At 30.3% G+C, this 24,390-nt stretch overlaps 4 protein-coding genes across 4 annotated transcripts; 2 read left to right on the forward strand and 2 right to left on the reverse strand.

Moving 5' to 3' along the window:
* Positions 1-61: 61 nt before the first annotated feature.
* LOC143220649 (uncharacterized) lies at positions 62-5,256 on the reverse strand (the record flags this gene model as incomplete). Its single annotated transcript, XM_076446264.1, has 5 exons — positions 5,199-5,256; positions 2,646-4,907; positions 2,482-2,561; positions 728-905; positions 62-280 (listed from the first exon to the last, which is right to left on the reverse strand). Coding segments are annotated over exons 1-5 (2,797 nt in total), but the record flags the coding sequence as incomplete, so codon positions are not given.
* A 1,101-nt stretch (positions 5,257-6,357) lies between these two features.
* LOC143220651 (exosome complex exonuclease RRP44-like) lies at positions 6,358-12,797 on the forward strand. The gene is given in 18 exon segments (XM_076446266.1): positions 6,358-6,411; positions 6,508-6,681; positions 6,800-6,957; positions 7,040-7,227; positions 7,300-7,526; positions 7,611-7,889; positions 8,052-8,336; positions 8,402-8,639; positions 8,726-8,984; positions 9,051-9,126; positions 9,128-9,295; positions 9,376-9,596; positions 9,664-9,832; positions 9,910-10,046; positions 10,048-10,203; positions 11,109-11,170; positions 11,333-11,407; positions 12,604-12,797. Coding segments are annotated over 18 exon segments (3,120 nt in total).
* A 265-nt stretch (positions 12,798-13,062) lies between these two features.
* Positions 13,063-14,760, forward strand: LOC143220650 (eukaryotic peptide chain release factor GTP-binding subunit ERF3A-like). The gene is given in 7 exon segments (XM_076446265.1): positions 13,063-13,077; positions 13,079-13,169; positions 13,258-13,720; positions 13,787-14,093; positions 14,171-14,398; positions 14,400-14,608; positions 14,718-14,760. Coding segments are annotated over 7 exon segments (1,347 nt in total). The 5' UTR covers positions 13,063-13,071.
* A 1,756-nt stretch (positions 14,761-16,516) lies between these two features.
* Positions 16,517-23,856, reverse strand: LOC143220652 (acyl-CoA synthetase short-chain family member 3, mitochondrial-like). Its single transcript, XM_076446268.1, is given in 20 exon segments — positions 16,517-16,539; positions 16,542-16,611; positions 16,813-16,864; positions 16,866-16,909; positions 16,911-16,987; positions 17,064-17,294; positions 17,387-17,450; positions 17,452-17,540; positions 17,616-17,759; positions 17,762-17,814; positions 17,879-17,989; positions 18,148-18,376; positions 18,865-19,030; positions 19,032-19,074; positions 19,152-19,224; positions 19,227-19,249; positions 19,511-19,798; positions 19,959-20,124; positions 22,586-22,655; positions 23,830-23,856. Coding segments are annotated over 20 exon segments (2,043 nt in total).
* Between the last annotated feature and the right edge of the window lie 534 nt (positions 23,857-24,390).

Genomic DNA, 24,390 nt, shown 5'->3' on the forward strand with positions numbered 1-24,390 from the left:
AATAAATTCATATAATGCAATATTTACAAGTTGTTATCCCATGAATAAAATCATTGCTTACGTCCTTTATGTATCGTTACAGTTGGTGGAAGAGCATTAGGATCCTGTGGCACATAGCTATCAGTATTTGGGTCCAAACGAGGTAAATTCTGTTTCTTGACAGAAGTACTTGGCACAGATGTGCCGGGAGTTGATATCCTCTTGTTGCCAGATTTCCGGTATGGTGGTTTCAAGTCCCACGACATGTCTAGTTCTGTCAGGTCACAGCCAGGCCTTATTCCTGTGTTTTAGTTAGAGGTGCATAAAACCAAAACAAACAGGAGGGAACAGGTCCAACGAGGGGGTAAAATATTTGTAGGAGTCGAAAAATAAAAAATAACATGGTTTGGGCGTAGGAATATAACTTTAACTCAAAGAACTAAAAATATTGTAATACAGTGTGATAAGAGTGAAGTGTAGTGTTATTATATAAAGTTGCAGTACATTTGTTTAGTACTGTAATATATTAACTACTAAATATTTAATATTATAAAGTTGATTACAGGCATAGAGTATATAATTCTGCAAATTTTTTCTATAATATTTGACTAAAGACAATTTTCATAATAAATCAAATCACATCGTTATAAAATATCATAATTAAAATATTTTGACAGATTCTCTATGCAGTTAATTTCTTTCTGTTTCAGTAAGACTAATTAATATAATATGAGCAGCTTTTACCTACCATCACTGAACATAACAGATTTTGAAATTTCAGGCCGACTTTTTGTACCATCTTCCCTTTTAAGGACTCCAACTGGTACCATAACTGTAGGAGGTGGAGGCAATCCGCCAGCTAACTGTTGCAAGGGTGGTATAGTTGAACAATACTCCATGGGATTATTTGGATTAGGCTGTCTCCCCTATAACCATTTGTCGAATACTCCTAACATTCACATTTATTTCTTTATCCAGTAAACACATATCATGCACATAAAGTAGCTTAGTACTTTTTTTTGTTAATTATACTTTAATTACGTTTTAATACAACAAGATAATGATATTATGCATTGCTAAATACCTTAAAATTATATTCAATCAATATTCTTTAATATAAAAATATTAATTTTAAAAAATTGTCTTATTTAGTTTCAAAAAAATTCCCAAAAAGCTTAATAAGTATACAAGCAATATTAGCAATAAATCAATAAAATGGTAAAAGATATATACTTTCAAGAAATCTTAATATAGAATTCCAAGCAACTACTGTTAATTAATTTGTACAATTGAATTAATGCAAATAATAAGAAATTTTCTGTGTTTACTGGACATTAATTGCTATTAAATTATAAAGCAAACAAATAATTTTTTCATGAAAATACTACAATTATTCAAACGCATGCCTTGTGTTTGCAATGCATGGCAAAAGAAATAACAAATGTTCATAATGTATAAGGAACATAATGCAAATAGGTAATTACTATAAATTTATGATTATAATGGTGTAAAAATAAATTTTAAACAGCAAAATTTATTTTCATTTCATAATTAGAAAAATATTATGAAATATTTATATTAAGTTAATATACTCTTGTAAATTTATTTTAAATAGCAAGAAAGAAGTATTCAACAAGTTGTTATAGGTGATCATAAAACTTATACTAATATTTAAATTAATTCATAAAGTAAAAAATATTATTTAAATTTAATTTATATCTTTATTCCGACTTAGTAAATTTAATAAAGGATCAATGCTTGGAAATTAGAAAAAATTTGTTTAAATAACGCGATAAAATCAATCAAATATAAAAACTTAATGTCTTACAAGTTTCCATTGCAAATGTGTTGTTTTCAATAGAAATTAAGAAATTAATAAACAAAAATTTATTGAATATTCGTATTTATAAAAATGTAGTAGAATTCACAATTAAAAATTTAATATTATAATATCTCATTTTGTAATTTTTGTAGACAATTGGACCAGATTAAAGAAACAAAAAAATTAGAAACAACTGAAAGTATTGAATGCTACATTAAAATAAAACAAATATGGCAAGCTACTATTGGTATATACCTTGTGTTGATAAAGGGAGCTCTAAAAGTATTGCTCTCAATTATTATATTAAAATTATTTTGCAAAATTCACCAATATGAAAATGTAGACAAACAAATAAAAAATGTAACTAAACAAAATGCAAGCATACAAACCTCGAGTGTAAACAAATAATTCAAAATGTAAATAAACAAATTGGTAATGTATATAAACTAATTAAGAAGATAAGCAAATAGCATGAAAATATAAATAAATAAATTAAAAATGTTTATAAACAAAACAAAAATCTAAACAAACAATCATACATTTTTTGACAAGTTTTAAGAGCTGTTAACAGCTGATTACAAAGCAAGAATAATATTCAAGGTACTCTTTTGAAGAGAATGATAGATATATGCACAAAAAAGGGTTCATAACAACATTTTAAAAAATTATATCCAACATACCTGAGGTGAATTGATATCATTATTATTTACACACATAGAATAATCAGAAAACCATTCTCCCACACCTTGTTCTGTTTCAGCTAAAAATGAAAAGATCAAATTTTTAATATTTTAAAATGAAAAACTATTTAAATAATTAAAATAATATTACAATAAAAAATTACCTTTCGTAAGTAGCTGATAACAAGAAACACAAACACGTGAATCAATGTTTCCTTGATATTCTAATTTATACTTCATATTACAACATTTATTACATAACACTTTTCCACATGCACGACAGTGATGTCGTCTTTTGAGTACTGTAAACTTAACATCACAGAGCATACAACTAGGTGCGTCGCTATCAGGAACCCAGAATGGTGGTTGTTTTCCCAAAACTAAACTAGATTCTGGTAAAGAATTCTCTAAAATATCAGGCGAAGATCCTTGTTCTTCCTTTGTACCATCAGCATCTGATTGTACTTGATAGGATGGTGTATCATTTATAGAACTAAGTGCTTGGTGTTCATTGCTGTTATTTGTCAAAACAATATCTAATGTTTGGGGGCGTACTGGCTTCTCTAAATCACTAATGTCACTTACATTTGGTCTTGTATAAACTTCCATGGATGTAGGGATTACATCATCATTATCTTTTGTTTTATCATTTAATATTTTTACTTCAGGTGTCACTGAAGTTCTTTGTTCAGAAATGCTATCAATTTCACTTGGCATTTTTAATTCACAAGCTTGACTATATTGCGTACAACTTGTTTTCTGTTCTTTTAATTGTATCTCTGTTTTACTACTACTTAATGATCCCTGATTAATATTTAAGCTATACATAGAATTTTCTTGACTGTCTTTAGTATTTTTTGCATTAGGCACACATTCATTTTCTAATTTCACTTTATCATCTTGAGTTATATTAGCAGCATGCAATAATTTTAATTCTTTATTACTCTGATTATTTAAAATATCTCTATGTTTATCATCATTTAATTGATCATCTTGATGTTGTACATTTTGTTTTTCTAATGTATTATCTAGTAATTCTTCATCTGTTTCTTCATTCTTATAACCAGATACAAAAATGGTCTCTGCCTTTTCATTTAATTCTGATTCTATAACATTGGAAGATTCTACAACAGGATCTGTAAAAATTTGAACATTCTGTATATTTTCATTCTTTTCATCTTGAGAAATATTCTGTGTCGTATTTGCAATATTTTCATGTTTGTTACAACTTTCTCTTAATTTTTCCTCTTCTTCCAATTCAGTTAAATACTTGGTCAATTCATCCTCTGATAAATTATCAATATTACTAAATCCTATTGGTTTATGTGCTGGTTTTATACTATTTTCATATTTATCAACTGTATTAATATTTTCCATACTTAATTTTTTGTCACTATTTTGTAATTGTATTGTAGATTCATTTTCATAATAATTATCTTGAGTGTAAGTACACTCAAGCATAGAATTATTTTCTTGATCCATATTATCAAAATTATAATTATTTGTTTTGTCATTCGTAATTTCTGCTTCATCGCTTAATTCAGTACAAGCTTCATTTGTTGTAACATCCTTAGAAAGTTCAGTTTCACTTTCCAAAGTTTTGAAATTTGTTACCTGAATGTCATTTACATCTTCTTTAATGCTAGTTTCAGATGTAATAGGTAATTCTGTTAATGTTATGGGTACTGCAACATCTTCATGACTTGGAATAGAAACTTCTCGAATTGAATCAGTTATATCAGTTGTTTGTTTAAGCATTACATTTTTATCACTATCTTTAGCGGTGCTCTGGATTAACTGAGGTACTTCATTCACATGGTAAATAGTTTTAGCTTCTATGTTAGGTTGTATTTCTGGATCATCCAATACAGAATGAATACAATCTGAACTTCCAGGTGGTGCATTAATGTATTCATTCAGACTACTAAAAACGTTACTAACACTAGGTTTCAAATTAAATTGATTTAATTTCTTATCATACCTATTGTCAATCTTTGGACTACTGCTGGTATTTTGTTGTTTTTGCATTAATTTTTGTGATATGTCATTATATATTGCCAAAGGAACCTGCTCAGAATCATACGATGGGACAGATTGTTTTTGTATTGATTTATTATCATTTGTGCATTCCTGTGTGTAAAATTGATTTACATCTGTATTCTCTATTGTTGACTCTTCTGTATTATAATTTAGGTTCTCAGAAATTGTATCTTTTTCACTAACACATTTAATTTTGGTATCTATTTGTTGTAAATCTTTATGTCTTTCTACAGGTAATATAATATCAAACTCTGTATTAGCTTTTTTAGGCTCTATTAGAAGATAATTGTAAGTTTTTAAAGCTGAAGATTCCAAATTACATTTAACAGAAGAAGATGATGCATTATTTGTTGAAGGATTAACAGATGCTATTTGCTCAGCACAATCTGCAAAACAATTCATTCTATTAACATGTAATATATAATTTCAGCATATTGAAAAACAAAAATAACTGCATTTAACACTAAAGTTATGCTCTTAACATTATCGTTTAAATATCAATACATTATTTTATCACAAATTTGATTATATATTTTACATTAAATAATACAATTTTTATAAAACAATTACCCTTTTGACAAGAAAACTATTTAATTACTTGAAACTAGACAAAATCACAAATTTTTTAAAACATCAAATATATTGAAATAAAAATAAGAACAAATGTTAATTATTACCTTCGTTAAATTCGAAATCGTCTAAAACTTTATCCAAATCAATAGCAAATTTTTCCATTGCGTCGTTAGTATTAGTTACGCAAATTGTGAAGTCATTTAATAAACATTCCTATCCAACTTCTGATAATGGTAAATATGATTCCATTAATGGTATCCGTCCGAACGAAAAATACGACGTAATTTTAGAATTTCCCGCTAACTATTTGTCGAAAATGTATTTAAATACAAAATGTCAAATAATGATTAGCTGACACGTTATTTGTACAACATACTCAATTTTTCAAAAAAACTTCTTACAATGAATAAGTCATTCTGCGTAACGAAAGAATCACTTTGCATTAGTTGTGTCTTCAATCAGTACATATATCTTCGTAAATCGGTTTCCCTTTACAATCCATGATATGCAATTATGACATCAATAAAAAAGGGAATGATTAGAATGCTTTCAGTCACGCTCAAGTAAAGAAAATGTAAAAATCAAGAAAATAACTATAAATTTTTGATCATCACGTGGATTAATTGACAGTGGAATAAGTACTTGTACATACTTGCATACTACTTGCCTATAGAACTGTCATTCTCTGCAAGTGCAGAGACAAATGTTTTCCTATCGATAATCGAAAGTTATATCTTACTTTCGATTAATCGATTATTTGCATACATAAAAATATGTAAAAAAAAAAAAAATGTATAAATTTAATATTTGATACTTTTGATACTTTTTGTTATAAAATAATATGATAACATAAACTATAATTTTAAAATAATGTAATTTATCGCAATAAAAATTTATTATTAAAAATTACTATAGAAAGATTCCTATTTTACCGAATATTTTCTCTATATTCTATACTATTGGGAAATTTGATATATTTCACATATAAAATTATGATTGGTGAAATATTTTTCTAAATATTCTAAATTATCAACAAAAATTGTGTGCACTTAATATTACTATGAAACTATGATTTGTATGAGTTACGGTTGCCTACCTTGCTTTGTCACATTATGGATACTGCTTTGATACACATGTAGCAGTTTGTGGTTAATATACATACATGAATATATATTTGAATTTAATAAACAATACTTTACGTATTTTCCACAGAGAAATAAATAAATGATTTGAACATTTTTTTTATACAATAAAACAAGCAATATGTTGACAACTAAAATTTTTTTTAGAAAAACTAAAGGAGGAAATGTGTTTAAGGTAAATAGTAAATTATAAACAAAATCAAAAGTATTTGTTTCTGTGAGATTTGTATTAATTTGTATAAAAATATAATTCATATGAAATTTTTTTTAGACTGTCAGAGAACATTATCTTAGAGACGATATTCACTGTGGATTTAAAGTCTGTAAAAAGTGTATCTATAAAACCCGAAACATAATTTTAGATGATGATAATTCCAGTGTAAATTGTTCTAAAATAATGCAACCTTACTACCTATTAATCGATACTAATATTATTTTAGATCAGGTTAGTGGATTTAAATAATATAGTCTTAATTCTGAATTTTCATTGTTCATAATGTAATTACAATAATATATTGCTATAAAGTATGTATTATTTTTAACACATATAAGTATACTTTCAGATTGACATTTTGGAAGAAGATGTTATTCGTAATGTTATAATTGTGCAAACAGTGTTAGAAGAAGTAAAACATAAAAGTTCTAATGTATATAAAAGATTAAAGACTATCATTAGTAATCCAGAAAGGAAATTTTATATTTTTATCAATGAGCATCATAAGTATGCTAAAAATATTATATTTTTGGCTATCATTCATATTATATGTCTTATTATTAATTATTTTTTTATTAATTTTATATAGAGACACTTATATAGAACGTAATCCTGGTGAAAGCATAAATGATAGAAATGATAGAGCAATTAGGGTTGCAACAAAGTGGTATAATACACATCTAAATATGGATGGTAATAAAATCACAACTGTATTATTAACAGATGATGCACAGAATAGAGGCTTAGCAGAGAAAGATGACATTCCAACTATTTCAAGTAAAATGCTTTGTTTAATAATTTAAATAATTTCCTTTTTTTATTTTAACATACATTAATATTATTTTTCAGTGGAAGATTATATTTTATCGCTAGAAAATTCAGGTTTTCTAGCTGATAAATTATGCAAAAAGAGTTATGGGATGGTATCTGATGGTCCAGAACTTTTTCCATGTCATTTAACACCATCCGAGATACATAATGGTATAAAAAATGGGAAACTTCTACAGGGAACATTTACAGCTTCAAGAGAAAATTTTCTTGAAGGATTTGTAAATGTAGATGGAGTTGAAAAAACTGTAGGTATTTGTTTCCTATATTTTGTGTATATGTATAAATATATAAATAAATATATGTATTTATTACATATATTTAATTTGTAGATTTTCATCCAAGGACGTAGTAACCTTAATAGAGCTGTTGATGGTGATGTAGTTGCATTAGAAGTCTTGCCAGAGGATCAGTGGTCATCTCCTAGTGATATTGTTTTACAAGATGAAGAAGAGATAGGTGTTGATGATATTTTAGAAACAAAAACAGTGTTAGATAAATCTGTTTCATCAAATAAAATGGAGAGGACATCTACTGGTAAAGTTGTTGGTATTATTAGAAGAAATTGGAGACAATATTGTGGAATATTACAGCCTAGCAATATAGAAGGGGTAAACATTTAGAAACTTGTCATACTTATAATAATAGTGTATACATACACACACATGCGCGCGCGTGAGTGTATATACATATGCATATATTTTCATATAAATATACATGCACATATACATATGTATATATAATATATATTTTACAATCTTCTCTTCCTTTAGAACGTACGTCATTTATTTATACCGGCCGAACGAAAAATATCTAAAATAAGAATCGAAACTAGGCAATATGCAGTGTTAAGTAAACAGAGAATTATTGTAGCCATTGATTCATGGCCTCGTAATTCGAGATATCCTCTTGGTCATTTTGTACGTGCATTAGGTGAAATAGGAAATAAAACTACCGAAAATGAAGTAATTTTATTGGAGCATGATATTCCTCATAGTCGATTTTCTAACGATGTTCTTAGTTCATTGCCCAAAATGCCATGGCGCATTCCAGAAGCTGTATGTATTAATATGGAGAAAATACTTTGTCTAAATTCTGCTACAATTGAATTAATAATTTTTAGGAATTAGCACAAAGAGAAGATCTTAGATATTTGGATGTATGTTCAGTGGATCCACCAGGATGTACAGATATCGATGATGCGCTTCATTGTAGAGATCTACCAAATGGTAATCTAGAAGTAGGTGTACATATTGCAGACTTATCATATTTTATGAAACCTGGGACAGCATTAGATAAAGAAGCAGCAGTGCGAACTAGAACTGTATACTTGGTTGATACAAGAATTCACATGGTTCCTGGTAGAATTTATTTAAATAATATTTTCATTCAATACAACTTTAAGGATATTATTATATCATGTAATATTAACAATTGACAATTGTAGATCTATTAAGTGCAGATCTTTGCTCTTTACGAGAAAAGCAGGATAGATTAACATTTTCATGTATATGGGAAATGGATAGAGACGCAAATATAATTAATGTTAAATATTGTAAGGCCGTAATTTGTTCACGAGCAGAAATGACTTATGAAGAAGCTCAATTAAGAATTGATGATGCTGTTCAGCAAGATCCACTTGCAAAATCGTTAAGAACGCTTAACAATTTAGCTAAAAAGTTGAGAAAGAAACGTCTAGAAAATGGGTATGTATGGTAATCCGACAATAATAATATACTGATAAAAAGTACATAATATTCTCTTTATTGTAGGGCGTTAGTATTAGCATCTCCGGAAATTCGTTTCCAAATTGATCATGAAACATGCGATCCTATCGAAGTAGAAGCGAAAAAAAATGCGAGAGACTAATTCGATGGTGGAAGAATTTATGTTACTTGCAAATATTTCGGTTGCTAAAAAAATTGTAGAAGATTTCCCAGAGTGTGCTGTATTAAGAAGGCATCCTGAACCACCACTTGCTAATTTCGAGCCTCTCATAAAGGCTGGAAAGAATCAGGTATGGGAAACTTATTTAAAAAAAATGATAATTTAGATTAAGAATAATAAAATGATTTGATTATAATTTTATTTTAATAGGGCTTCATTATAAACGTTAATAGCGGTAAAGAATTAGCAGAATCGTTAGATAAATGTCATAAAGAAAGCAATCCTTATTTTAACACTATGTTAAGAATACTTGCTACACGTTGTATGATGCAAGCTGTATATTTTGTTAGTGGAATGCATCAACCATGTGACTATTATCATTATGGTTTAGCATGTCCTATTTATACTCATTTTACATCACCTATTCGAAGGTAAGAAAATATATCATATAAATAAATAATATTCAATTTGAATGCATTTATTTATGTAATTTCATAGATATGCAGATGTGTTGGTTCACCGTTTATTGGCAGTTTCTATTGGAAGTGGTACGACATATCCCGAGTTGCTAGATAAAAAGAAACTTCACGCGCTTTGTAACTATATGAATCATCGTAATAAAATGGCTCAATATGCTGCTCGAGCATCTGTTGCTCTAAATACGCACGTTTGTATTTGGTTATATTTTTGAAATTATTATTTAATTATTTATATGTATTTCATTATATTTCCCTGCTGTTTCAGTTGTTCTTTAGAGAAAAAGTTCAGGATGAAGAAGGATATATACTTTTTGTACGAAAAAATGCGACTTTTTGTACGAAAAAATGCGCTGCAAATATTGATTCCAAAATATGTTTGGAGGGAACTTTGTACTTGAAAAATTAAAGAATCGTCTGTTACGTGCTATATGATGTCGAAAATCTTCACAACTTGTGGAAACGTCGTTTTTCGCACTTTCGATCCGGTCGTAGTGCAAATAAGTTTAGACAGAGTCAATGTGCAACTGAAAAAATTGATATTTAAACTGGTTAAACATTTGTGAGTAAATTGCAATAATTTAAAAAAAAAAAAAATATTAATTATTTTATACAATTCAATACTTATAAAGTTATGTTCGGATAGATTTCAGGTTTGAGTGTAACTCCAGTAGTGCAAAAAACGTGTAACAATGTAGAAATGTTAGAAGAAAATACGAAAGAAGCGTAAAACGATAGATAGATACAGAGAAAGTATCAGATGATAATTACTAAAAGTAAAACACACAAAAAAAAGCAAAAAAAGAGGAAACATTAGCTCTGTTATACATCTTTCTTTAAAGATAATATTGTACAGACTATAAATATATATATGTTAGTATATAATATATTTATTTATGAGTAAAAAATATAAATGAATTAAAAATATTTTTATTGTGAATAAAAATTACTAACAAATATTAGAAACAGAATTTTTTTTAGTAAAAATATCTTTCTAGTTAACAATGAAAGATGAATACTATTTTTTATAATATAAATCTTTCGATTACTCATAAGTTTGATAAGAAAATTTACACGTACACGTATAAATATGTATATGTTATATGCGTGTACACACGCTATAAGTAACTTAACTTTTATATCATTGTAAAATTGAACCATTTGTCCTGAATTAAAATATATAAAAAGGCTCTGTTTTTCCAGCAAATGCAGTGTCGTAAAAGGAGATGTTTCTTTTCCATATATTTTTGTGCGGATACGTTAAGAATGGAATTTCGTAGTACCAACATTATCGCGTGACTAGAGATATTTTAGCAAAATCGAACTTAAAAATTAGAACGTCATTTGTTGTGCTGGTGTAGTACGTACTACTTATTTCTTGTCGATTTGTGGCGACGGTAATTCGGTTGAATGCGGTAAAACGACGGAACGTTCTCGAGTTGAAAGTTGGTGTTTTGATGTTTGCAGTTCCGGCGAAGTAGAACAACGAAACAGACCACGGGGGTCGCACGCGGAGTACCGATACGCGTGTACGGTGTGCGCGGATATCATAAATAATTATTTTTTTAAACCCCGTCCCAATTGTAATTGCGGTTTAATCGAAATCCTGCACGTAGCGTAGCGTGATTTCCGTATTCGATTAATCTACAAGGCCGGCTTGACTACTGAACTCTAATAAATATGGCGAACAGGTGTAGCACCAGATTCATGGGAACAGCAGGCGGATAACGGAGACATCGCTCCACCACAGGATAAGTCCATCGAAAGTAAATTTTCTACCCTGAACGTAAATGCTGCGGAATTCGTGCCTTCCTTCTGCATTAATTCTTCATCGCGGAACAGTAATACGGCCCGTCAGTTCCTGCAATGTCGATGTCATGATGAATACTGTAACCACTTCTATGCCTCCTGAAATACATCATGGTTACGTCTTGAGATAAAACTCGATTAACCATGAATTATGACTTTTTAAACAATTTACAGGGTTTTAACATAAAGAGTTAGCATTAAGCTTCTTATTATTATAAGTCATCTGTAATATAACTGTTGCGGCTAACCCCCAATACTTAACTCGTATACTAGTTTCTACCATTCATATATTTGTTAATATAGAATATAAGTTTACAGATGATCTTTAGATTTAGAATAATGTCTATACTCCCATTGTAAGTTGTCATTACTAACATGCTTTTGGAAAAGGGACAAATGTAAATGTAAAATGTTTAGGCATGATACATATATGTTTAACATTAACCCAATATTGTGCAATGCTTAAACTAATACTAAATTCACAGCATTTATTCATGCTATCAAGGGGTATGAAGATGAGTTAACTATGTATAGTATAATGACTTTTTTCTATGTAATGAAATTTCTACTAATCAAAACATTTATGTACCAATTCTAATATTTCATCAATAAAAATACCTCGGATAGATAAGAAAAGGTATCATGTATAGTAACAAAATATTAATGATGAACTTAAAGAAATATTTTGATTAACATAATCCTATATTATTTATCAATGTATTTTATTAGTAAATTTATTGATTTATTTACATTTTGATAAAAACAGATTTTGATAATTACTAAATAAGATATAAATTCTAAAATGCTTTTAACAGAATAAATTGTAGAATACTTTACAAACTTTAAATTAAAATAAAGTATTATATTTTGTTTTTGTTTCAAATGCTTTTTTCAAAGAAATGTATTATGTTTATGCTTAATAAATAAAGTATTAGCAGTGACAACGACTTACTACATTAGATGTTCCATAAATATTGATGAAAATGAAAAGTTAATTATGTAAAATGATATGGAATATTTATAGAAATAGTGTGAAGTATAAGAAACATTTTCAATGTTTTTCTAACTTGTTAAGTATAAATAGACATATCTTTATTTTTATTTTAGTTAAGAAATTTTACTTTTATTTAAACTTTGCGTGTGTTCATTGCAGGCAATACTACACCAGAGGTTCTATTAGATCCAGTGGGTAGTCGTGTAGAAGAACCACCTGCTGGAGGAGGGGCACCACCTCCGAATGTTACTGATCAAATAAATAGTAGCCCTGAACATCAACCAGCTGATTCATGGGAAGAAGCAGCAGTAGATGGTGATCCTCTCTTAACTCCTGAAAATGAAGAAGTATGATAAAGTTTATATACATAACTTAACATACGTGATATAGATTTATTTCTGTTATTGTTTCTAACAACAATAGAAAACAATATGTACTGTATTGCAAAAGATAGTATTTTTTCGAAGATAAATGTAATATAAATTATATTTTGTTAGAAATTTAGAAAAAAAATTGCTTAGAAAACATCTTTGAATAAATAATTAAATATTATCATTTTATTTATTAATTACATTTGGCTTTGCTTATTTGGTCTGTTTTTAGGCTGAAAATGAAGAAGATGAGGAAATGGTTGTTAAAAGTACCTAAGAAAAAGCCTGTTAAAGTAACAGAGGATACTAAAAGTAAAAAGGAACATGTTAATGTTGTTTTTATAGGACATGTTGGTATGTACTGATTCTATGAAAAGGTAAAGAAAAAATAAATAAAAATAAGTTTGAATCAATATTAATCCTGTTTTTATTTGTACTACAGATGCAGGAAAATCAACAATTGGAGGTCAAATTATGGCATTAACGGGAATGGTTGATAAAAGAACTTTAGAAAAATATGAAAGAGAAGCAAAAGAAAGAAGTAGAGAAACGTGGTATTTGAGTTGGGCTCTAGATACAAACCAAGAAGAACGAGAAAAAGGAAAAACGGTGGAAGTCGGTAGAGCGTATTTTGAAACTGAACGAAAGCATTTCACAATTTTAGATGCACCTGGTCATAAGAGTTTTGTACCTAATATGATTGGTGGAGCAGCACAAGCTGATCTTGCGGTATTAGTTATTTCCGCGCGAAAAGGAGAATTCGAAACTGGTTTCGATAGAGGCGGTCAAACGAGAGAACATGCTATGCTGGCTAAAACTGCTGGTGTTAAACATCTGGTTGTGCTAGTGAATAAAATGGATGACCCAACTGTAGAATGGGATGAAAGAAGATACAATGAGTGCAGGTTTGTTTCATAAAACAAGATATTAATACTCATTCACAATATTAAATTAATTATCGTATGTTTTAGGGACAAAATACTGCCATACCTTCGTAAACTGGGATTCAATCCTGCAAAGGATCTGACATTTATGCCAGTCTCTGGGCAACTTGGATATGGTTTGAAAGATCCAATACCAGAACACCTTTGTACATGGTACACTGGTCCACCATTCATATCTTTCATTGATTCTCTACCCTCGCTTAATCGTAAGAACAACGGACCTTTCATCATGCCAATCGTTGATAAGTATAAGGATATGGGAACAGTGGTAATGGGGAAGGTCGAGGCTGGAGAAGCGAAGAAAGGGCAGTCGTTACTAGTTATGCCGAACAGGGTATATATTCTTTATTTTGATAGATATTCCTTTGAACATTGTTCGATCACATCTTATGTTTCATTATACTTTATTAGACGGCAGTGACGGTAGATCAGTTGTGGTCGGATGATGAAGAAGTAACATCGGTTGGACCTGGAGAAAATGTAAAGATCAAGTTAAAAGGTATCGAAGAAGAAGACGTAAGTCCCGGATTTGTTCTGTGCGACAGTAACAATCCGATAAAAACAGGAAAAGTGTTTGACGCTCAAGTTGTAATTTTGGAGCATAAGAGCATTATTTGTGCTGGTTATAGTGCTGTAATGGCACATTCATTGTGCCGCAGAAGAAGTTAGAGTAAAAGCATTGATCTGTTTGGTCGATAAGAAAACCGGCGATAAAAGTAAAACCAGGCCAAGGTTTGTCAAACAGGATCAAGTTGCAATAATGAGAATCGAATGTGCAGGTGTCATATGCCTTGAAAAATTTAAATTGTTTCCACAGATGGGACGTTTCACCCTTAGGGATGAAAGTAAGTTTTTATTATAAATTGTTGAATCGAATTTGTATATTTTAACTTTAAGCTGATTACTTTTTTTCCTGACAATGATCAAATTTTAATCTATTTAATTTTGTAACTTTCAGATAAGACATTGCAATTGGCAAGGTGCTGAAAGTGGTGGAGTAAAGTTGCTCAACTGTGACCACAGATTGGGATAATAATCAACTTTGATAACGAAGAATATGCAAAAGACGCAAGCCGAATACAGTACGCACGAGAAAAAAAACGGAACTAGCGTGATTACCTCGCGAACTACTGTTAATGTAACATACACTCATCTTACACAAGAAGCAAAAAAAGTTCTACATCAAAGAAAAGCACATACATCGTATGCACAGACAGTTGGGTCGGGGTTTGGGGTTACGGGGGGAGGGTGGCGTATTTATAACCTGAAATAAAAAAAAAGCAAATAGATTTGATTATATAGATAAGGAGACAAAACCACTAAAAAAACTCAAGAGCGCGTGTTCCTTCTAACTATGGTAAGCCGAACGACAGCACTCACGTTGAGTTCATTACAAATGAATTAATGATCAAATGACGAACAGTGTCTCCTTAATATTGTAAAACACGATATTTTTATTCTTCTGAGGTGCGAGACATTAATGAACGTAAAAGAAGAGGATACCGATTACGAGATAAAAACTAAGGAAAAATATTATTAATATTATTATAATGATTATTGAATAATTATTATTAAATTGGTGGTAAGAAGTGAAAGAATAAAAAAAAAAAAACACAGAAAATTTATTAAATCAGCCAGATAGTGTTACACGACAATTATAATTATAAAAATTAATATTATTATTACTATTATTATACTGTTTCTTATTACATTGTCATTAAAAACAAATTTGCAACAAAAATGTGCTCTACTAATTTTGATAAGAGGTTTCATGTGTAGGTTGATTTGCTTTTTCTTGCACGTACTGTTTCTGTTAATATGATTGGTGTTTGACGGCGCCAAGGTTCGTGTATTGTATCGATGTACTACGTGTCCTATAACACCAGATATTCTTACACTGTGCTTTTTTCAGAAAAAGTTTCGATGATTTATAGTGTTATATGCGATAAAAGAAAATTTAATGTCGAGATTTAATCGAAAGGAAGTTAATATAGAGAATTTTCAAAGCAGACATTTTGTGAGTGCTTTCTTTACATGTATTATTGCTTCTTTTTTTCTTTGCTGCTAGTTTCTATGGATACTAAACATCTGTATCTTTTGTCCTATTCTTTTTACTTTTTACGTTTACTATATTTTATTTCACGTTTTGTATCAAATCTGTTTACTAACAAAACATTCTTCAAGAGGCAATTAATTTTATTTCTATAAATTGATCGGCAACGTTTGTTTTATGGTTGTTACATTTTTTAATTGTTAATATTATTACAGTCGAAACATTAACAAAAATGCTAATACATTTTTCTTTTCTCTTATTTACCATAATTTTTAGTAATACAAAGTAGAAGTGGTAGCATGGAATATATTACGTTCTACATCGAAGGTGTCAAATTTTATAGGATTAGTTTTTTTGTTTCCTTTTCTTTTATGATATTAGAACAATTTGAAAAGTCGTTCTAGTTAGATTTTTTTATAATTCAAAATACATTATATTTGCTGTTTAATGAAAATTATAATTGCAGCAAAGACCTAACGGTGAGTGAGACTATACAGGTTGCTTAGATTTCGACTTCATTTGTTGTTTATGATGTTGAGCACTACTATTTTTTGCATTTAAGCAGAAATAATTATTGAATCGATCATTTCGATACGTGTTTCTTTGTTCTCTGCGTGTCAACTATATGTCGTACGTAGGTTATTACATTTTATATATGATATTAAAACGTTTATAATAAAAATGGTAAAACTTAATTACATTTATCATTGAGGATCTGGTGCTAATTGGCGTAACCAAGTTTTTGAAGTACTTCTTTGATCTCGAGATATACTGATGCATCTTCTATTGTACTTGAAATCTGAAAAAGAAAAGAACGAATATTTTACATTGGCGAATAATGAATGAATAAATAACATACTCTTAATCTTGTATAAAAATGTGGAAATTTCATTCTTTGTTCCAGCAAATATTTACTTCTCATTAAAATAGAAATTTTTCATCTTTTTCATATCATAAACTTCAATATGCAATAAAATAAATTTCATTAATTTTCATTTACCTTAACCAGTTTAGAACGAGCTAAATTTGCGATAGATTTACGGATTATTTTCCGAACGTGTTCGAGGGAGAGCTCTCACAGCGGCAGCTATTCTAAAAGGACGCAATGGGACCAATTAAGTTTCTTACTCGCGTTACCAGTTCTTCGTTAATTTGTCTCTCATTTTTCATTGAATCTGTATACAAAGACAAATATGACGATTTTCACGTATTCAAACAACGAAATGTAAAATATTTGCACTGAATATTTGCCTTGTTTCATTATATAAAGGCACAAAGGTACTTCTCCTTTAGTAGGATCTGGTACGCCAATTACGGCGGCGTCTACAATGTCGGGGTGAGCCAAGACAACGTCTTCCAGGGCAGACGTGGATAATCTATGACCGGCAACGTTGATAACGTCATCGTCACGTGCCATCACATAAAAGTATCCGAATTCGTCTTTATAACCAACATCCATCGTATCATAGTACCCCCTATTTTCTCATAAATTCAATCATTTTCGCGAAATTTCATCGCTATATTTTTTAAATACAAAAATAACATTAGAAAATTTCTGATATGATAAACAAGACTTACCGGATATGCAGAGAAATATACTTCTTCGAATTTCTTATTCATCTTCGGTAGAGTGTTGACAAAAGCAACCAGGTGGTAATGGTAACTTTATTGCAATTCTACCTAATTCGTGAGCTTCTGCCTCACTGTTGTCTTCCCGTAATATGTCAACTAGATGATATGCAAATTTTGTTTATACAAAACTTTGTTTAAACATGTATTATCATAATGAAGTATTAAACTTACTGTGGTAACCAGGAATTGGAAGGCCGGTACTATATCTTGGTAAACTAGAATTATGTCCGTACCCCAAACACAACGCTGTAATAGGGTGTCCCGTTTCCGATTGCCACCAATTGTTTAAAATCGGTACCTTAAACGCTTTTTCTGCCACGTTTTCGTTTCGTAGTCACAGAATTCTCCAGCCACGAATACACTTTTCAAACTAAAAAAAGCAAACATATATTTCAACGAACTTTCATTGTATATCATTTTATGAAAATACATACGATTTCATAGAGTATTTTCGACCCAATAATAAATCTGGATCGGCACGCCTTATAACGCGAAGTGCGGTGGGTACACAAAACAATGCGTTCACACTATGTTGATCGATTAGCCTGCAAAGAGACAAGCATGTTACATGGTCTAGTACATCTAGCCAAATAAGTGAAACGTTTCATTTCAAGCAAATTAATAATGAAATAAAATTTAGATATAAATATGGAACGAGATTTGTATTTTGATATTGGCTAAGATTCATGTTATATATTTAAACCTGAAATATTGAGCTGCATCTGGTGTTCTATCAGGTTTTCCTTCGTACATTATACTGGTGGAACCGTAGATCAGAGGACCATAACAGATGTAAGAGAGTCCAACGACCCAGCCCAAATCCGAGGCTACCCACCAAACGGAGTCCTTATCCATCCCATAAACAGTTTTCATCGTCCAACAAACGGCAATGAGATGTCCAGCGACAGTCCTCAGAATTCCTTTCGGTTGTCCTTTAATAAGATAGCTTATTTGAGATAATGCTTTTTGCGAAGTAAATTTAACCGCTTCTACTTTCGCTATGAAGTTTTTGTATTTGTTGTTCGAGCGAATGTTTCCTTTGAAACGCTCTTGCACAGAGTAACCGCGCATATAATTAAAAGTACGTCACGCCTGCCTATTTAACCGTGTAATGACTTTTGCGAAGTATAATAAGAATTTTTATACAGATTTGATACAAAGTTTCATGGCAAGTGAAATTCACGTGGTATAATTCAAATTTGAAAGTTAATGAGTTTCGATGGAATAATGCCTCGGAAACAATTCAAAATAGCTACTCGAAACACATATTCCGGTATAACATGTGAAAAGAAAGGCAAACTCTCTATCGTACTGAACAATAAATTTTACATCTTACAATATTGTAAGTTACTTATTTCATAAATTTAATATACTTAATTAATTTTATTGCGATATTATAATGTAAATACCAGGAAGTTACCTGTTGTTCCTGAAGTATACAAAATATATAAAGGCGCATTTGCCTCAACTGGTTGACACGAATGCGGTTTCGATCTTTTTATTACATCATCCCAATCGAACTGGTCCTCTAAAAGAGGACTCTGCCAAATGTTTTTTCTTTGAAATATAATGCATTTTGGTTTTTTTTACAGAAATGAGGTTCATAGCGCCGTTCAACATAACGGTGTATCTACGTTTAGGATAAAATGTGTATAATTATGGATTTTTGCAATGTATTAAAATTTCAGAGAATAGAAAAATTCGTACTGAATAATTTTGGATGGTTCTAAACCGCAACTGGCTGCAATTATTACTTTTGGTTTTGCATGATTTATTCTGGTGCCAATTCATTCGCAGCGAATCCTAAAATAAATATAATTTATTGCAATCTTTCCTTTAAATAGATTAATCTTACGATTTAAAATCTCTTTCGTTTGTTTACAATGTTAAAAACATGTTAGTTTGAAATTTTAATATATATAGAACAATTAATAATCGATCTTTTGAAACGAAGTAGTACAAGTCAATCGCAACTCTTCCAATAATTAATGCGATATACGTATGTACCAATTTCAAGTAATACACATTGCAATGCTTTATTTTATGAATTTAAAAATATTTTTACGCCAAATACGACAGAGTGAACCGCTCCAAGTCGCGTAGTTGCTAAAATCGCCATTATAGTTTCAGGAATTAATGGCATGTAGATAATAACTACGTCACCCTTGCCTACACCCAGATCAGCCAGTGCACCAGCTAATAAGGATGTTGTTTCTAAAAGCTCATTATAAGTTACTTTTCGAATCGTTGATGTTTGAGGACTGTCATGAATCAACGCTGTTTTATTTCCGTTTCCGGCGTGAACGTGACGATCTACCGCATTGTAACAGGCATTCAATTCTCCACCAATGAACCTACGGTATAAAATCAACAACTGTTCTCTTTCATCTTTTTATTATACAATGATACATATTAAATATTGATATAGATTACAAAAGATTTTAAACAATTCACGTTAAGTATTAAATTGAATTTACATTAAACGTGAAATTTTATAAAAAAATAAACGCTCACCATTTTGTAAATGGTTGTTTACTGTTATCCAATACCTTTGTCCAAGGTTTACTCCAATCTACGCACTGTGCAACCTCTCCCCAAAATTTTTCTGGATTCTCCAGAGATTCTTTATGAGCTTCGTCATATTTCGGGCAGGGAATATGATGGAGGTTAACCATGTAATCTATGAAAAGAGGTATTACAAAATTTCTTTTAACAAGTACACCCTTTAATAAAGAACAAGATCGCAACGCTAAAAAATTAACGTGAACTACATTATGCGATATCGATAAATGTTAATACAGTTCTAGAAGGAAATTAGAATTGAGAAAGGGTGCCATCTACCGGTGTTTTACCCCTCTCATTAGACTTGCAGAATACGTATAAGTTTAGTACTTCTTTCACTGAAGATTAATGCTTTGGAAATAAATCATTGACATCTTATGAAGTACAAAATAATTAATTCTCTTATTCTAAAACACAGATTACATACATATAATAAAAGTTAATCATTTTACTACGCGTCCAGTGTCAAAAGGTTAAGGAACTTTGGACCCTACTGTTTCGAACCACCTCTATAATAGTATGTGCTCTTTAGTTTTCTGTATTGTTTGTAAATAGGACTTATAAAATTAAGTAAAAAAATTACTCGCAAATAATACGTAATTATTAGCCGATAGATGTTTTAACGAAGAATTTAATAGCGAGTTTATTACAACTCGACTATGTAGTTAACAATTAACCAACAAACATCATAGAAGGAGCTAGAGTCGTTTCACATTTGAAATTAAATACGTTAAGCGCCATCATGCAATCTCTAAGGATAATTTCTTCCTTCTCAAAGGTAAATAGAACATTTTGTTAAAATAGTTACGAATTCATTTTTATACGGTACTTCTTATGACAGGTGGGAAACTTATTGTCAGAGTAAATATGCAAAAATACAATCATCGATTCGTGACAATTTGACGCTCTTCCGTAAACTTAATCGCATAGAGATACCATTGCGATGTATTAAGGTAACATTGACTTCTGTAATCTGCGTCATGTGACTGTATTTCATGAATATTTAAAAGTCCCACGTTGGAACCGCTGTCTTACCGATATTTTTTACCTTCACCAATGAATAATTCATTACAAGTCGCCGGTACCAAGTTCATAGTAATTTCCTATGCTGCCCGCGCCCCTTTTACATGCCTTCCAAGTGTTTGTGTTTCCGTGTGTATCATGAATTACGAGTATCGTGTGAAAACAATTTTAATACTTTGTTACTGGCGCCATTGTACGCAATCGAATTTTACTTTCACTTTCCTTAATGTATGGTAAACAATCACTTCGTTGCTTAACGTATCGCTTTTTTTCCCTAAATTGTTATAGATTATTCGTTTTACAAAATGGATTTACGATAGAACAAATGTCTAACGGAATTTATAACGTTTCAAGATCCTAAGAGAAAATTATGCATAAAACTCGAATAATAATAACGAGAAAGGTAATGAATTTGCGGCAAACGTGTAATAACATATATAGTTAAACAAAATAAATATAATATATGTGCAAACTATAAATCATGATACTTATGTAAAATGAAGATAAATAGTAAGTGTCAGATTAGGTGAATTCGTAAAAAAATTTGTTAAATAAAATAACTGTTAATTTGAAGGTTAAAACATTTAAGGATTAAAAATATATTAAAATTAGGACAATATATTCGTTAAAAATCCGAAAACTTTAATATTCAATTTTTCTATTCTCTGCTTAATACTTGATATTTCACGTCATAAATTATTGCACGAAACCAAGTAAATATATAACCAAAAAATATTCAATTTAAACATTCGTGTTTTTCGTATCATAATTTGACACAATTAATGAATACGTAATGATTGTAAAGTTCATTCGTCTTATTTAAAAACTCCCGATCTTTTCCGTTCGATTAAGTATTATACAATTTTGTTTACTGCGGCTTCCATAGAGGAATTTTCTCTCTCTTTCATTTTCCTCTCTGCGCATTTAATTATACGTCAACATTTAGTAGCTGCGAATGCATCTGGAAAATAGCAGCTGCGTCAGATAATTTGATCAAAGTAATGGGTATTATCCGTAGACTTCCTTAACAATGAAATTTCGACGTTCATGGAACGGGAACTCTTACACCTACCACGTCGACATTAATCGCACCTGTAAGCGAAAATGTTCCAACTCCCAGAAATCTAATTACCGATAAAACGTGTCGCAAATAAGAACGTCAGTTATTAGAAAAAACACCTGAGTTCTAGAGAAAATTAGTTCTACCGCGATAGCAACTTTATGATGATAAAAATGGTGGTTCTTTGTTTTCATTCTCTCTTTTTCCTCTATCGAAGACTAGTTAAAGACACATAGAACTTTTATTTAAATGAAAGCAGTAGGATATTTTTTTCTATTTAACACGTTGATACGGTTAAAACCTTATTAAAAATCATGAGATTAATAATTTTAATCTAGTCTAAAATATATAGTAAATCAGCTATCTTCGTGCAATAGTTATAGCGCAGAAATTACAAGTATCGTTTTCGGGAAAATGATAAAGAAACAATGCCTGAAAACCTGTAATATTTCGTTTTCGGATTTTTAAAAATAAAGATTATACGATCAATATTTACCTAACTCATCACTGTTTTGCAGAACCTTTGAATTGCTGATTAACGGCGAAAGACTCATTGTGTTGGAGATCTGAGACGGCAATCGGTATCGATGCAGAACGTATAACACTTATGTATCCGCTTTGAAAATGAATCCACTCACGGTTCACCTTAGTAAACTTTTATTTTTTAAATTGTCAGGATTGTTGGGAATACGTTGTAAATCACGTTAGAAAACTATGGTGCACGTGAGGCCTCAATTATTTTGCGGAATGTCCAACTAAAGGAATAAACAGATAAACACGTCTTTCGTGCAATTCTTCTTGAGCAAACATTACCCTGACAAGAGGACGGCTATATTATGGGAAGACCAATACCTTATGTAATCATAGAATCCTCCACCTTCAGATTTTGATGGGATTCTATCAAATTGTAAGTCAGCCGAAAGTAAGTCCTCCTTAGTTTCTTGATTGAGTATACGTATTTCATATATTCTCACTAAGGTTCCGCATATTGAAAAAAATAATAGACTACAATATATTAAACTTTCCACTCTGTGTTAAAGCTACGTGTATATTCCTTGTACCGTACAATAATGTTCATTAAATCCACGTACACGTATACAAAACTTAAACCATCTGCTCAAAATAAAATATCGAATATTATTTATGCAGCGATATGTTAAAACAATGATAGCAAAAATATTTCAACACACAACGTTAACTATACCAAAGCCAAAGGGTATATGTTACATTAAATGTCGCACTGAATTCGAATTTATGACAAATTTCGTAATGAATCCAGTTATAATTGTACAATAAACGATCACTTTATTCGAGTAATTGAACAACACGTTGCATTAAATAGATTTTTATCGTCTCCTATTGAATCAACGGCACTTTTTTTCTTATTTTAACAGGCTTGTCGACCACGAACATAATTAACAGCGAAAAGGAAAATATTTGCCGATACTCGGGGCAAAAAATTGGGCTCTTTTACTGCGATACAATTTCGTACATTTAATCCTGTACCGTGAAGGAAATTCAAGGCTGTCGTAAGCTAATATTTAATACCAAACAAAATTTCAAAAGCTGACCGTGTGGGAGGATGTCACGAGAATTTCTGTATATTATTACTTCGTTAACGGAATTGTTACTGAGGACCAAAGGAATCGACGTCTTTGCGTGTTTTTAACTTCATGTTTCACAAACTGCAACCTCTCACAGTTAAAACAAAAGAATTTAAGGTATCTCCGCTTAAACTACCTGAGTATTATTACAAAAGTAATCCATCATGATTAAATTTAAACTCCTTGAGAGTCAACTCCGGTGTTAAACGGAACTCAAATAATAACTACACTTGTTGAAAATAACGACCAACTTAATAAAGAAATCACAGTGTTGCAACACGATCGATATATCTATTGAAACTGAGAATTGTCGCTGTTATATTCCAGTTCGTTAATATGGTAAAATGATGTAGTCACGTGACTACCTAATGAATCTTGATCCAAGGGTCGTTGAATTTAATTTAAAAACGCAAAATGGTTAATAAATTAAAATCCATTTAATAAGATTCCTAGTATGAGATTTTATGCGATAACGTCTTATTCTGTTCCTTAAATAAATCTTCTAAAATAGAAGCTTCTTAAGTTATGTACATTTTTTATTGTAATGCGTTTTACTCTTACAATTCACGATCGAAATGGTTATCTTGAGGTTTACTATTGTTAACCATGTCGTATAAAATCATTCTTTTAAAAAATTCGATTTCTCTGAACGACAATGATCATACAAGCGGACAGACTTCATTTCATATTTTTTGCT

The sequence above is a fragment of the Lasioglossum baleicum genome, unplaced genomic scaffold (genome assembly GCF_051020765.1).
Source record: "Lasioglossum baleicum unplaced genomic scaffold, iyLasBale1 scaffold1385, whole genome shotgun sequence".
Taxonomy (NCBI): Eukaryota; Metazoa; Arthropoda; class Insecta; order Hymenoptera; family Halictidae; genus Lasioglossum; species Lasioglossum baleicum.